Raw genomic sequence first — 17675 nt, 5'->3', positions numbered from 1 at the left:
TGTGTTATCGTATTAATGTCAAGCTTATTGGTATATCAATGTTAAAAATTGTTTTGTATTGTTACTGTATATGTAAAGTATGTCCATGTTTTGCATGTATTGTATATGCCATTGTCTTTTGTTAATAAAAGTTTTGAAAAAAAAGTATAGACATATTGATTCCTTTATTTATTGATAATTATTTTCAGACATAATTTTACATTCTAATGATTTTAACGAATCCAAACAAAATAATTCTACATGGAAGATTAAAATGACACATTATGACCCTTAGCCTATTACCACTGCATATTATGGATATTATATAATGTTATATTCTTTGGCTTTAGACTCGAATGTTTATGACAATAGTAACTATCTTGAAGTTCCCAAACAATAGAATGACTCAATGGATGTACGTCATCTATATATTCATTAAGGGTTCATTAAATCATAAGTTTAAATCAAACCACCCGAGGTGTCGAATTATTAACTTACATGTACATCGACCAGTGTCAGGGTGACACGAGTTGTTAACACAGGTTGTACTACAGGTCGAATCACAGTTGTTGTTACCAAATTTTCCCAGTGGACAACCTGAAAGTCATGTATGTAATAAATACGTAGGGACACATGAAGCAATGTCGTAATAATATAATAATAATACTTATTGTTGTTTGTGTCTAAAATGGATTAAGATTTTTCTGTCTGATTTATTATTATATAAATATTCCAAATAAAACGTAACTGTATGTGAATTAAAATAATTTCTAACATTGTAAATATGAAGAGCGATAGAGACATATCTATACCTGATATTTCCACCACATATAATCTCAGTTCTTTACATGATAAAGCATACATACAATGATTAATGGTTTATATATATATAACAAATAACTCTGATTGAAGTAAAAACAGGAATATATGCGTAATGATGTGTGCTTTTTTATTGTGTATCAATTATTGGTATTTCAATACAGTTATGCAGTGGTATATAATGAAAGGATAAAATCTTCGTATGCATGAACTAGTAAGCAAAGATCACGGAAAATTAATAATTATTTTCATATCTATATATTAAAGTACAAACGTCATAGTTAATTTTCTCCGATTCTATGATTTATCTGAAAGTACATCTTTGACCCAGTGGCGATCGCCTCGGTATGGGTCGCCCGCATCTGTGACGTCATCAGTTCAAAGCTGCCAAAACAGCCCAATAGAAATATGCAAGAAAACCTCCAATGATATTCGAACTTTTCAGCTACTTATGTGCTATATGCCGTTGAGGTTTACTTCTGTATGTTAAACCAAAGTGCTACATAGATAAAGAAAGGACTTTTTACAATTTAAATTATGACATTACTTCCTTTCCTTTTTACATGGCAAATAATGCAGTGTATATAGACCCGCGTTTAAATAATGCTTAGTGTGTTTGTCTTTATCCTTGTGAAAACGTTTTCGCTACTTTTTAGCGCCATCTTTTTACCGATTAAACGAATATTTTTATCTCAGACTTTACTACTTTGAATTCTGCGTTCAATTTGGATACAATTTTGTGACGTTGCAATCAATAGGGTCCAATTTAACGAGTTACGTTTATGTTGATTAGTAGTAGAAGGACAGGTAAAAATCGTACACTTTATTCGTAAATATCGCGGTATTTAGCCGGCCTATCTTTTCAACCTTTCTTAATTTTGGATCATCAGAAATAATACTTTATCAATTTCTATTTTTGCTTAGGATACTCTTTAAGTTAGTCTTCTTTATATAATATATTGTTAACTAAGAGTGACGGAAACTACGATTACCATTTTTTCTTTGTCCTTTTTAGACCATTGATGCATATTTTTATGTATGGCATATGAATTATACACTACGTTAAGCATGTTTCTATGTACTGAAGTAAATATTGTGTTTTCTCGGAGGAAAAGCGTGCTTCTATCTAGTTTGTTTATTCATTTATTTCAAGTCATTGAATCAATATGTTTGTAAATTGTATTTGACATTTGCATTGTTAATTATAGGATACTTAAGTGTTCATGTGAATTCTCGGTGAAAAAAAAAGTGTTTTCTCGGTGAAATTATTTCAAGTTGATCACTACGACAGAACTTCACAGTCTAGAGAGAACTAAACGTTTCGGCAACCCGGCTGACTGAAGCTGTTCATTATTTGTGTGTGTGTTTTATGACATTATTCCCGTCCATACTATATATGTATATATCAGTAAACGATATTTTCTTACTGAATGAGCTCACCATAAATTTCGACTTCACAGAGTTCGAGGATAGCGTAGTCAGAATACCAACTGTAAGGTTTGTTTGGTCGTCGATCAACATAGATAGTCAGGTAGATTGTGTTGCCTGTACACGATTGAATTTCTGGAGCAAGGTTCATCAATTGCATTTCAGATGTTGTATCTGTATGACAGTTGTCACTGTTTCTCCAATCTGTTGTATTTGACAGGTATATCTGAAAGCCACCAAATCGCTTTGACTGTTCGTAGGAATCATCTATGAAAAATAAAGTAAAATGAAGTCAGATAAAATAATGTTTTGATAATATTTTTTGACGTAATCCTTGAGTTGAATATTACTTTGATTAAAACCCAACAATTATAATCATGCATTATATTTCGATAGTTTAGAGAACACACGCGCACACACAAATAAGAAGAAAATACCAATAAGTAAATAGAATCATAATCCAAACGTATATTCAACTACAAAATTGTTTTTTTGCCATTTATGAAGAAATAATAAACTTAGTTTATCGCAAAGTACATTTTTGGATGTTGATATTTTACTGATGCCGAAAGTTCACTTTTTACACAATGTTTTCTTGTTATTATAGCAACTGATCGACGTGTGTAACTGATCAAATGTCATCACCAAGTAGATCTTTGGCATTGAAAAAACCCTTCAGATAATTTAAAATACTTGACCCATGTGACCTTGATCATAAGATAAGGTAATTAATATCATCAACCTTAACAGCCAAAAAATGAGCATCTACCATTGGAAACATCAAGTGTCTAGAATGTGTAGAACTCGAGAAATATGTCAAGTATAACGTAATTGATCCTTATGATGTTATGATGTGTGTCAAGGTAATTCATTTATGTCGTGGTTTTTTTTTTTTTTTTTTTTTAATGTTTGTTTGTTATTTCTTTTTTTTTTCTCTTTTTTTGGCCGGGTTTTCGTCTTTTCGTTATTTCGTTTTTCGTTTTGGCGAGTTTTCGTCTTTCCGTTTTGTTGCTTTCCGGTTTGGTAACAAGAGTAGACACGCCTATTTTGAATCGACAAGACCTCTATCTTGTATATTTCATTGAACCGTGTACCTGTACGGTTTTTATATTACTCTCGTCGATTCGTGAGTGGACCCGATTGTTTTAAAAAAAGAAATACGACACGCAGATAAAAATGAGACTGATATGAAAGTTCGACAGAAAGATGTGTCGATTACTCAGGTTTACTTGTACATAATTATTTAATGCCTGACGTTGGTCACAAATTGTTTGATTGAAACATACTTCATTGTATTGTAATTACCATCGCCTTCCCGTTTTCTACATGATGTTACGTTCTTCATTCAAAATATGAAAAGTTCTTCTGAGAACATTTCATTCATTTGTTTAACTAAAAATAAACATTCTTACGTACAGAGAAGAATATAGCAATTATGTTATTACCTTACATATAATTATATGGAATAGACTCATTGATAAATTTATCGTTTATAAGAGGAAACAGGTTCGATATTCCGAAGGTCCGTTACTCCGAAAACACCGCAAAACTGGATGAGAATTATTGTATATATTGTATTCTTATATATTTTATGCTAGTGTTACTTCATCAACGACGTAATTTTAAAATCTGAAATATCTGCATTTATCAATTTACAAATGAAAAAAAAAATAACAAGCTTACAGTTCATCTCAGGAGGGGGCTGAAGTTATTCAGCTTTTCTGAGTGAAGGGGGATAACACTTACAAGTTTTCTGGTAAAGTTTATGCTTTCAAGCGCCCCAACAACCCAATTATTGTGGCCATATTCCGGGACTAGCCAGCCGGGAAAAAAACTTCCCTCCCACCCACCCTGTTGCCAGTAAGCTACATTAATCGAGTTTATCATTAAGGTCTGATTTGGTACCAATTTCTGCCTCGAGTTCTCCTACATTTCCAGACGTTTCCAAAGATTGTGATATTGCTGTGAACAGATCAGGCTGGACTCTATGCATCCGAATACCCCTCACCGCAGTATAGGACAGGTGTGGAAATTCAGTGTCATACAGTGTTTGTGTAGTGTTCCTATGAGCAGAACGTTGAACTAGAACTTGCCCGACTGGATACAACCCGGGGTCCGAAGACTTTGTCAGGTATTTGTTTGAAGTTGTCTCAGAAAAGTGAACTAGTACTGTTGTCAGTTAATTAAAAAAAAACTGAATATGTGAGCGAGCTTGACACGTCGATCACATGACATAACGTTTACATATTGAAATGAGGTGTTGTAATTCAGTTGAGAGTAGTTGCCATCAAAAACGATTTACATGTATTCGACGGGACAGTTTACATGTGTTTCAATGCACGTCCCAATTTATTCACATTTCTTATGATCACGAGAACGGGATGACTACGTTTCGGTGTCGAGTGTAAGTTTAGTATCCTAACAAAGAAATGTCCCTTTTAACTTATTTCGTTTGTCTATTTATTTTTGCATTATCTATCGCTATATATCGGCCAACTTTAACAGCTTTATTGCTACAGTTATGATACATTCTAACATAAATGGAAATTAGTAACACTTAGCGGAATCCGAATTCTACTTTCATGCAACTGGATTCTTTTAATTAGAAGTAGCAGTTTAAAGAGCACAGTATATCGATTCACGCAGCGTGCATTTTAGGTAAGAATGAGTGTTATCTTCAATTTATCAATATACATTCTGTGCAACACAATACTTTACGATTGATCAAACTGTTATGATAATACCCGAACCCTTAATAGCAGAAAGTAACAAAACGAAAAGACGAAAACAAACAAAAGCGCCGAAGCAAAACGACGAAGACACCAAACCAAGGTAAAAACCATATACCATTTTTATTTCACTCTTTGGTGTCTGTTTTATCTCGGTTTGGCGCCTTCACGTCGTTTCGTTTTTTTCCCGGCATCCTTTCGTGGGCAACAAAGCAAGATCATGAAATACGTATAAAGCGACAATCTATATCAAAATATTTTTCAAGAAGAATATGCTTTAAGTTATTTGACGCATCCTCAATAATAGTTGCCGTTGAATCCACCAAACTCACTTGCTTTATCGAAGTTCCCAACTACTAAAAATCACATGACAAATTCGTAGGCCAAATGCTTGATTATAAAAAAATAGAAACTCATATGAAATACGACATATAACATGCAGAAGTATATAAGCATCAAATCAATACATATACATATATATACATACAAAAATTCTAAAAGATATTACTTTAATTTCTTTAATAACGCATATAACAGGTAGTACACTATTCATTTCTTGTGACGTTACTTTATTATCATCACCGTTTTTACTACTCTGGTCCATTTAGACTATGCTTTCTTCTATTTATATTGTATACTTTGTGAATTAAAAAAAGCTATCGCTAGCAAACTTATAATAACGAGATAACCTAAGTCGTAATAACGAGATAACGTAACCCGTAATAACGAGATAGCCTTTACTTTTCATGTAGTACTAATCGGGTTTCGTAGAAAACAACACAAAGGGATTATGCAATTGGTGGAGCTAACGTTTTATTTGACGAATAGTTAACCTATCTAACGTTGACAGAGATGCATTTTTTTCAAAATTAAACAAGAATATCTATAACCATGTCGAGACATCGAGGGACGGCAAAAACTAACGCAAAAAAAAAAAAAAAAAAAAAAAAAAAAAAACGTTACTCGTTTTAATTGCAATATTGAAATGATTAAAATTTGGTCTATGAATATGATCTTTTAATTACGTTAAAGGTAAATCCTATGAACACGGCGTGCAATATTACTAGCATCTAAGTGACGTATCATTTTTGATGCCCAATTCTCATACTCATATACTCAATATAATATCAAGATTGTATGTGCATAATATGTGTTGCGGAAAAAATGCACAGTTATCTGAGAATACTTGAAATAAACAGTACACATTAAGTATCATTATTTTGTTTACCGGATACACGTTCTATTTTCATAATCATACAATGGTATAAATGTGTCCTGGTATCAACGGAAAGTATAAATAATGAGAAAAGGCTTTATACCTTACTTATTATGCCTCATAGAAACACAACCTTACACAAAAAAATGATATGTTACCATCTTGCTACAGGATGTGTATTACGTTTAAATGACATGCACTAGAAAAGGAGATTTTCATATGATTTGTTTCTTACTTACTTCTGTAGTATATCTTCACATGTTCAATAACGACTGGACCACCAAAGTCAATTTGCCACCAAGCTTCCGATACTGCTGGTTCTGTTTGTGTATGTATACAACTACCACTACTAAATTTTTGATCAGTCCTGCCATCTACTGCCTTTTCACTTGTGGACGTCGCGGAATAATTGGAGCTTTGGCTTGTCTTGATATCTGATTTACGGCATAAATTCACTAAAACGAAAAATGAAAAAAATATATATATTACATGTAGCACAATTAAAGATGATGCAAGGTTTACCTAGCCAGAGCGAGGGAATGATAAAAATAGTATAGTCAGCCCCTCTCCATATGATACAATGTTAACTTATCGTTATACGAACATGATAATGCGTTTGTTGTCATTCACAGTTTCGTTTATGATTGATGCGCTAATAACCTGTGTCAACCGATTTGTTTTCGTCTTGTTTGAGCGTGGTCTTAAACACCAATTTGTGATTTTTTTTCCACAAACATTATCTAGTTTATTGTAATAAGGTGTTTATTACCGAGGTCAGTACCTAATCCTTTTTAATATAGAACCCTTCGTTGTCAACGCATCCAACTATTATCCAGTCCGAGTTCTCTTGACTCTAAAAATATGTTAGACATTTGGACAGTCAGATATTTAACTTGGAGTCAGCTCACCCATTTATGAAAACATGGGATTCTCTAACATTGCTTAGTACCGTTAACTTTGAGCGTTGCCGACGTCGTTTTTTATTGGAAATAAGTATGGTGACCAAGGTAACAGGAATCAAAATTATTGGATCCGAGTATCACTCGGGTATCTACCATCCACCGGATGATCTGACAGTAACAACAACATACCATATACAGGACAGATGGGTGTAAACAACACTAGAAGTAATCTTGCCATACGCGATCATAAAATTCAAAAACAAGAAGTTGAGACGCCGAAGAGGGATCGTACAGCCCAAGGAAGGATAGAAAATGCAGAATGAGGAGATTCATACATATTGGTCAACGATCCAGTTCAGTGCTCATGAAAGTGGTTCAATTAACAATTTTCTGTTAAAAGTGTTGACGGATTAGGGAAATCAGTTAGCAGCAACATGAGAATATATGCTGTGAGTTCAATCAGAGTTTACTTTAGTCGCATTGTATGGAAAATAATCCAGACTGCAACTGCCAGTTTTATCTATAGTTAAGGAATTCAAGGTTGAAATGATTGCACTGTCTTTCAAGTTTAGAAGAGGAAACATCCTTTTAGATCATGTAACACAATAGGCGTAAACACACGTACTTGTTGGTGATAGCCATGTTTATTACATGTTTAATAATGATAATGTACAAAAGCAATATCTCATCAACATACATAGTTCATATACTGCTATTAGTACTTCACATTGTGTCTCGTATCAGAACTGTCCATAGGGTTCTGAGCTTTCTCCCCGTTTGTCCATAGGGCTAGCTATAGGGCTTTATCCATAGGGCTCTGACTGCTCTCCTGCTCTCTCTATAGGGTTCTCCCAAGGCCGTCCCTCTAAACTAAAGGTCACCCCCTTTTATCTCACCCTGGACCAAGCTTGTCCGGCCATACCCTAATATGGACTTCACTTGTTGCAAGATGATATGATTGTTGAAGTATAGCTACCTGTACTCAATGTGCAAGGTTGCGATTCCCTCTGCTAATTTGTTACTTGAAATAAACCCTAATAATTACTCTACTACCAGATGGCCACTGTCCGAAGTTTGATTATCAAGGAAGTCGAGATTGATTTACTGACCAAAGCTGTACACCCACTGATAAGATTCTCGGAACCAAGACTACACCAACCTAATTGTATATATGCAGGTAATCATCTACACCCCTATGAACTACCTATATGCGTTATATTGATATACTATTGAACATTAAACGGACTATTGTTTAAGCTAACTTATTTCAACAATCCCATATGAAAATTGAGCTGTGTTACACTAAACCCTATTTTGTTACAATCACCAGCATTGAGTTATTTGCCTCCATTCTGGCCATATCTATTTGGCTGGACACCGTTTACATTATGCTCTTTGGCATTATCTGATTCATTCATTAGGGATCTGATGTTCCATTTCATGGCTGGTCTCAATATGTCGTATCATTTCCATGGTAGCTACTACAGTCGTTGAACTTGTGATGTCACAGCCGATAAGATCCCGATACCTTTGTACCTTTTGATCATATGGAATAATACTATATATCTATTTCTGTTTTCGTTCAGATTAATATCTGTCTCTGAAGTAACATACTAAATCCAAACAAAGGAATTGTAGGGACAAATCGAAACTATGTTTATGTATCTACGTGCATTGTACAGTTGTTTCGGAGTGTAATGTGATGCTAAATTAAAGTCAATGAAGTTGATCATATTCTTTGATCTATGGTATTAAAAGAAAGTAATGCACAATGTTTCACTTTTCAAATAAATTAAGATTGTGCATACATATTCACTTTATCAGTTTATTTCCGGGAAACCTGTCCTTTTTCTCCTTATTTTTCATTTTGTAAACTTTTTTATGGTATTAATTCTTATTCTGTTGAAATCCAACATTCCCTTTGCTCTTATTTTTTTTACATACATAATTTATTTTAAAAGAATTTTCAAAATGGTCAATTAATCCCATTATAGTATTGATTGGAATCACTTTTCTATCTGTAAAAGTTAGTAATCAGAATAAGAAACGGATGCCTCGAATTTCTTCTGTATGTTTAGATTTTATTATCTATTATTATTATATACGCGACATATTCATTTTCTAAACTTTATTAGCGATGATCAAAATCATTTTTGCAATTTGAAAATACCTAAGATTATCATTAATTTGGTTTAGATAAATTGAAAATAACTTCATTGTAGCAGTTTTAACTTTTCTTTTCTTCAAAAGAGTTTACCTGGTGTTATGATTTTGTTTATGTTTACTGACGCCGAAGGAAAATGTAAGAAATAAGTGAGAATGTAACAAAATATCTTTCTCTTTGCAGAATTACTTGAGGAGATTTACGTATATCTGTGTATACGTTACACAAGCAAACACTTAATAACCCGGGACCGAAAATGTACACTCAAGAAAATATTCATAAAGAACGTGCGATGTATAATACGATCAGGATTGTATAGCGCAGGTATTTTGGTTTTCAATTGGATAGAAGCAAGCGCTATGTCAACTAATAATACCCGTATGACCTTCGTGTCGTAATTTCTGTATATACATTAATAGGTAACTTGTTATCTTAATTACGTATACAAACAGAATCGCTATACCCATTCATGACATTAAATCCATGTTGTTTACATGTATAATATATATATACACTGAACGTTGTAGTTTAGCTACAAAATACGTATCAATAAGATTTTATTAATGCAGAATATTTAAGATGTTTATGATCAAAATTCTAAACAAGATGCTGACAAAAATGTTAAATTATGAAAAGAATATTCCAATCATTGAACAGAAACTAGTTTATGTAAACTCACAGTTTAACAAAATGAAGAATATGGATGGTATATAGATACATATGTTAGTTAAAACTAGATATAAATTTATATCTGAAACGTAACCTGATGTTTTAGAAATCTCCACTGAACAGAGAAAACATGTTATCATGAGACCAAGGGTATATACACCCAATATACACAACAGTACACGAAGCCAGGTTGTATGGATATAGTAACATGGCTACATACCAGGAAGTAAATATTTTATATACAAGTATTTGCATATAGAAATACTAAACGTACCTGTAAAATATCTTTCGATCGATTTACTTAGAATGACACGGCCACATTAACAAACCACTGAAAGGAGTGTCAACAAACAGCTCCAAGATCATATATACTGGCAATACTTCTTATATCACATTTAAACGTGTTGAAGTCGCCAATGGTACAAATATAACTCTTCTGAAATATTAAAAACCAGTTGAAATAACTGAAATAGGTGTCCTAAAGTATAATATATAGCACATTGTCGCGTCACTCAATGAGAATGACCAAACATCAATAAAGTAATTCAATATATACTGAAAAATGAGATATTGACACATAATTTCATCTTGTACAGCTTTTCTATGTTGTAATGTTGTGAATTTGAATGTTCCATTCGAGCATTATTCGTTTAACGTTCCCTTGCATTTAAATTTCACCAGTGTTCACATGCGAATCTACGTCTCGTACATCTCATTTTAAAATCGAGCAAGGAATAGTCAAGTTATAACCATTAAAACCTTTCGTGGGTATAAATACAGCATCAAAGAAATTACAATACCTGACGTGTTGACTATTTCCAAGGTTATTACCAGATAGAGAATCACCAGCCAAATGTTTGAAACTTCCATCCTCCATTCAAGCTGTTGTATAAATAAAAAGGAGTGCCTCGGTTTACACATAATACATCTGAATCAATCAGGAAGTTTATTATTATTGTGATGTGCTTCATCAAGTAACTAGAACACTTTTTTAAAAAATTGAAATAGACATATTTCATATCAGAAAATATAGGGAAATTACACTATAGGAACGTCAAGCAAAGACATTTCACTGAACTAATAATCGCATTTTTTAAATCTGCATAAAGACTTTTTTACAAGCAGGTGCTGTGTCTTTTTTATGAAAAAAAGTTATATTGAAATTCAAATCAGGGAAATGCGATACAACTAGATGATACGAGGAAGTTTTACAGTCGTAATAAAAGGGAAATAAAATAATAATCCTGATCATATAACTATATATCGGTTTCTGATCTGAAAAAAGACTTAACTTTGATTGACAAGTGACGACGAAGAAAAAATTGATAATTACCTTACCGTAACATTTGGTCGTATTTTCTGTTCACGGGTCTCTTCGTCGCTCATACTTATGATCATATTTTGCCCCCATTTCATCGACTTTGAGTTTCAATCTAGGCTTCAAAATATCTTAGTTTTTACCTGAGAGTTGAGATCCCACGGTCTTATTGACAAGGAGGATGACACAATTATTCTTTTCAAGCTCACCTTCATAGGCATATGCTCTTCTTGTCCAAATGTGTGGATCATTGACGTGATGCCACACTGTCAAAACTCGTTATCTCGAAATTTAAAGGACCGTGAAAATATTTCGACTTATCTGAACTTCGACTCAAACGAAGTGTAAGGTTGGCGATATCAATTTCCCTTAACGTTGATTACGGTTGAACAAACAATTTGTTGTTTGAAACGGCAGCAAATAAATAAATAAAAGTATTTCTACTTTCTCCTTTTATTGTTTTTTTCATCCGAAACAATACATCTAATAACAACTCCAATCTAATCATTTGTACCGACGTCCATCCATCCCGCACACATGTACAATACACTTATTGACCAAGCACATATACATCATATATTTTATGGAATAACAATTAAAATCTAAATTTGCTTTTGATACGCTACAAGAAGCGATGTATGAAGCTACAGATTATATGAATATGACTTTATTATGAAAAAAATAAACATATAAAAACATGGCATTTCAAATTTTTACCGGTTACAGAAAAAAAAGTGTCCAGACACTAGACACGTATCACTGACAGACATGGACTCTATCAATGAAAATAGCTTTCAGCACTTCATAGTCCAAACACTAAATCTGACAAAAAGTCCGAACCACAGTCCTGAAGTTAAAAAGCTCAAAATAAGTTTCTCTCGGAATCGTGGGGATCAGAGTTCGTCAAAAAGTACGTACTGGTTTGACGGTGTTGTTTTTATCGTTCCTCGAGATGCACGCAACCAAGCTAAATGTTTTCATGTTTTGTGTAAACCACAGGCACTCGAGGCCAGGATATTATTTTTTAAACATTGATTTTTGTTTTAGCACTCATGACTGACGTTATTTAAACGAAATATCAGCAGAATTCAAGTTTATGTGCCGGTTGACAAATCCGAGGTCCACGGTCATTAAAAATACACAAGGCAAGCAACTCCAGATTTTAAAAAATCGACCCCTCGCTTGGAAACTGGCTCAAAAAAAGTAGTTATGATAAGTTCCTTGTAAAACAATATGTATCCGTAGGTAGTGTGTATATTTACCTTTTATTTGATGCATAACATTACAGGCAACGAGAAATTCACAATACGTACATGAGATTAACATCTCAATAACCGGAGATTTTATCGTCCATGTAATTATCTTTGACGGAAGTAACATGCCATTTCAAGGGCGGTCACTCCGACTTTTTGGGAGAGGAGTTCCGGATAGCACTATACCAGTGAACAGGTAAGAAAGGTTCCGATGTCATTACGCGCGTAACTTCAAAATAGATATTTTTGTTTCTACAAATACATTTGCGGGGATGGAAAAATTATGGCTGGGCAAAGAAAGTCCACATTTGCCAACTCGGATACAATATCATGGCAAGGGATTATACAGAATGCATCAACTTTCAATCAAGCTGGCGGTAATGAGAATAGAAAAAAATCATGCAGATAATGAAAAAAGGGCGCAATTTATGATAAATATCGTGGGGGAAATATATTAACTTAGAAATTGGAAATTAAATGATTTTTTCCATAGTGATTTTTGTCAAGTTATTGAGAATATTTGAAAAGAAATACATATTACTTATTAACCAAAAGGCCCAAAGGGCTTGTATTGCTACAGGTACTGTATGTTTTGGCAAACATCCATACAATGGACTTCCTGACCAAATATCATGACCCAAGGCCTTTTTGGTTATCAGAAGATGTTATTTAAGGGTTTATCCATGACCTTGAATATAATGTCAAAGTAATATGTTTTCTCAAACTTTGTTGCCCTTCACCCAAGAAACATTTTAACAAACATCATGATCCCTGGACTTTTGGTTAATCGGAATAAGTCGTTTAAAAAATCAACACATTGGACCAGTGACCTTGAATGAAGGTCAATGTATTTTTTTTGCTGCAAACGGTGTAGGGCTTTATCTAAGGAACGATATTTTTCATAAATTGCGCCCTTTTTTCATTATCTGCATGATTTTTTTCTATTTTTTTTTTTTTTTTGAAAAAAAAATTCTCATTACCGCCAGCTTGATTGAAAGTTGATGCATTCTGTATAATCCCTTACCATGATATTGTATCCGAGTTGGCAAATGTGGACTTTCTTTGCCCAGCCATAATTTTTCCATCCCCGCAAATGTATTTGTAGAAACAAAAATATCTATTTTGAAGTTACGCGCGTAATGACATCGGAACCTTTCTTACCTGTTCACTGGTATAGTGCTATCCGGAACTCCTCTCCCAAAAAGTCGGAGTGACCGCCCTTGAAATGGCATGTTACTTCCGTCAAAGATAATTACATGGACGATAAAATCTCCGGTTATTGAGATGTTAATCTCATGTACGTATTGTGAATTTCTCGTTGCCTGTAATGTTATGCATCAAATAAAAGGTAAATATACACACTACCTACGGATACATATTGTTTTACAAGGAACTTATCATAACTACTTTTTTTGAGCCAGTTTCCAAGCGAGGGGTCGATTTTTTAAAATCTGGAGTTGCTTGCCTTGTGTATTTTTAATGACCGTGGACCTCGGATTTGTCAACCGGCACATAAACTTGAATTCTGCTGATATTTCGTTTAAATAACGTCAGTCATGAGTGCTAAAACAAAAATCAATGTTTAAAAAATAATATCCTGGCCTCGAGTGCCTGTGGTGTAAACGCGCTACTTTTATACCGTACAAGTAAATAACTGCTATATGATTGTAACACTAATTTAGAAGCAAACCTTTAATTTGATAATTAAACTGGTAATTAATCGCCAGAGACCAAGTGTTGTGTGAACGATGGACCGATACGCTGTAATTAGCCATATATTACGCACAGGTGACTTTCTACTCTGTGAATATATTGACCGATTTGGTCAGAAGATGTGACGATATTTTGACAAAAAATAATTTCGACACAACGGATGACTTTTCCTTTGCTTTACCATTGAAGAGACTGAAAAATTGCTTCGATTTAATGAAATTTGAAATAAATTACTAAGATATAGAAGGGAAAAATCGGAACTTGAAAATGATTTCGACTCAAATGGAATTTCGACTCAACCGATTTCGATACTACGAGTTTCAACTATATATATGAATTGGGAAACCTCCCCATCTCAGTCCTAGGTAAAGCAATAGAAACAATAAAAATTACATTAACAGAATCCCTCGCCTTCTTGGAGATGAGGTAGGTGTATCTCAACTTGAAGGGTAAGATAATTAAGCTGACAAACACTAGGCTTGCTGAGTGCTTACAGCTAAAATATCTTTTCATTTGATTTGAGATTACCTTATCTCACAAACTAAAGGGTAAATGATATTTTCTCTTACTCTGCTGACTTTATGAGGTATTCGTATGTGCTTTTGGTATTTGTCTTACTGCGTCAATACATTGCTTGCCATCTCATAACCGTCTTGCCGTTAGAATCTTATGAACGTGGAAATTATTTCCTATCCTACAATTTGCACTTATATTCGGAAATTCTTTATCATTTATCGTTTAATTTATTCTTAATTACAATCATATGTTCCATAAAAAGACACATCCCGAATAGCTCTGTCCCGTTACTGAAAACAGTAAGACATCCAGCTAACACAGGGAAGTCCTTTCTCAACTGACACAGCATGTCCTCGCTGTTCATATGGAGATAGGAAAAGCATGTAATGTGCACATTCTTTCCAAGGGCCGTTGTGTGCTAGTATCTATAACGAGACACCTGTCATATATCTGCAGAGTATCACTAACCTGAAGAATAAGTGCGATCGCATGACCCATGTAAATGGTTGTTTAGAACACAACTGGTATAGATAGACCAGGAAGTGTAATAAGATCGTTGATATGATGACCCGATACAGAAGGAGCTGCTCATTGACACAAAATATCACGAATTAGTTCTAGAATAATCTGAATTACATTGATTGCCAAACGAGTTGATACATATAAACTTAAATATTTAATCACCGCTTGAAGTATCCTATAAACGTGCACTGTGGTTCTGAGTACGGGTAACATCTAAAGTCAACCTGATTGAACAGTGCGGCACCCGATCACACCTACTATTCACATGCGAGTGTCGTTTGAATGATCAGTTAGGTAACAATAAAATATATCGTTATTTTATCATCATACAGGTTTGATGAGGGAATTCTGCAGGACAGGACGATTGATTACTGCGTTTGTTAAGCCATTTCTCTATTATGAGTCGATATGGCATTATCTTAGTAGACTATTGCGTTCATTTTTGTATTTCTATACATATCGTTATAGTCTGGTATCTTCGCTAATCGACGTTTATGGTAATCTTAAGTATTGTCACGGAATGTTAAAACAAAAGTAGACAAGAGATAGAAGGAATAGCAGCTCTTAAAATATTGTATCGTACCTATTGTGTTTGTTTACAATAACTAATTGATATACATTTACCGCACATTAAAAAAACATAAAATACAAACGTAAAATTGTAATGTTGAATTATGCAGATCTTTGTTTACTGTAACTGTTTGAAAAATACCCTTAGGACCTCGTCAGAACACTGTTTAGCGAGAATGCGTTTCTAAGTTGCAATAACTCATTCAATTCGTTATATTGAACAAAGACAGTATGCTTAAATCAATCAAACCAATGTTTAACGAACATCTGTTTCTAAAATGAACCTGTTATCGCGTCCTTTTTGTGTTAGATCATGTTGTAAGGCATCGGGAACACTAATGTAATCTAACGGAACTACGCAGCTACCATGCAGATCATAAATATCTTGTATATATAAATACGTTTAATGTTCACATCGTATACTTTCACGCACACACATGTAAATTCCCAAATAATACAATAGCTTCATATTAACTGCATTGAGTTAAAGATTCCTTTAATTTTGAAAAGTTCACGGCATGAAGCCAAAAAAAGTTATTTTACATGTTTAATATGCTTAACACTATTATATGAATGAACAGGTGCCTACAACGGAGTGGTATTTATACCTGTGTCGCTAAATGTTACCGTCCGAACTTGTTCGTTCTACCTCGCCAATAGTACCTATTCGATTGTTAGCAATGTTAAACATGGCCGTAGGATTAAACAAAGTACACACCATTGATTGCATTGTTTATTAAAATCATAAGCCGCTGGGTGTGGCGAGGAGAGTAAACAATGATTTCAGGAGCATATCCCAGTCAAAGTCTGACGTATACGTATCAAACTTGGGATTTTGCTGAATAAATGAAAATGTGGTGTGACGTGTACTTGAACTTAAACAAATTTCGTTATACACTTTCGGGTTTCCCCAGAACAAGTCTCTACTTGCGTTTTACATATTGTGTAACGATGCATAAGGTGAAGGCAGTGTTTATATAGACATAAACAGGAATTAAAGGTATCCAAGTAGGCCACGTATAAGTCTTAGTTACTTCACTGTCCCTATGTAATTTAGAATAAGTTATATTTGATCCACTGTATTCATCGTTGTTGAGGCAGTACTTTTTGTAATAATTTGCATTGTTGCTTTGAATGAATTCTAGTCTTTGTCATCTGAATATTTATATTCGTGTATTTGGTTGTTAATAAAGATGAAATTCTGTGTAGTGTCGCCCTCATTCAAAAGGTTAAGCATATCAAAACCAGCAAACGAACTCCGACTCGTTGGATAGGTAAAAACGTATTCTTTCAAACTTTCACAACTTTTAGGTAGATGAGAATATATCACATTACCTCATTAAAGTGTCATCAGTAGTATATCTTATTAAAATATAGCCAGTGGATATGATAATATACCACATCATCTCATTAAAGTATCACCAGTAATATATCTGATTAAAATATAACCAGTGGAGATGATAATATACCACATCATCTCATTAAAGTATCACCAGTAGTATATCTTATTAAAATATAACAAGTGGAGATGAGAATATATCTGATTAAAACACAACCAGTGGAGATTACAACAAATCTTATTAAAAGATAACAAGTGGAGATGAGAATATATCTGATTAAAATATAACCAGTGGAGATGATAATATACCACATCATCTCAATAAAGAATCACCAGTAATATATCTGATTAAAATATAACCAGTGGAGTTGAGAATATATCTGATTAGAATATAACCAGTGAAGATTACAACAAATCTTATTAAAATATAACCAGTGAGATGAGAATATATCTGATTAAAATATAACCAGTGGAGATGATAAAAAACTTATTAAAATATAACAAGTGGATATGATAATATACCACATCATCTCATTAA

General features: G+C 33.6%; 1 protein-coding gene across 1 annotated transcript in view; it reads right to left on the bottom strand.

Moving 5' to 3' along the window:
• Nucleotides 1–2221: 2221 nt before the first annotated feature.
• The window catches only part of LOC132563907 (multiple epidermal growth factor-like domains protein 11), a 54831-nt gene continuing 39377 nt past the window's right edge, over nt 2222–17675 (bottom strand). Inside the window, exons 12-13 of the mRNA XM_060228667.1 lie at nt 6411–6626; nt 2222–2493 (exon numbers count right to left, since the gene is read on the bottom strand). Of these exons, the coding sequence (XP_060084650.1) occupies nt 2222–2493; nt 6411–6626 (488 nt within the window). The remainder of the gene's footprint in view (nt 2494–6410; nt 6627–17675) is intronic.

Source organism: Ylistrum balloti, unplaced genomic scaffold (assembly GCF_031769215.1).
Source record: "Ylistrum balloti isolate Yb309-2 unplaced genomic scaffold, AGI_CSIRO_Ybal_v1 Utg371912, whole genome shotgun sequence".
NCBI classification, from domain to species: Eukaryota; Metazoa; Mollusca; class Bivalvia; order Pectinida; family Pectinidae; genus Ylistrum; species Ylistrum balloti.
This window is presented reverse-complemented; position numbering and strand designations above follow the sequence as displayed.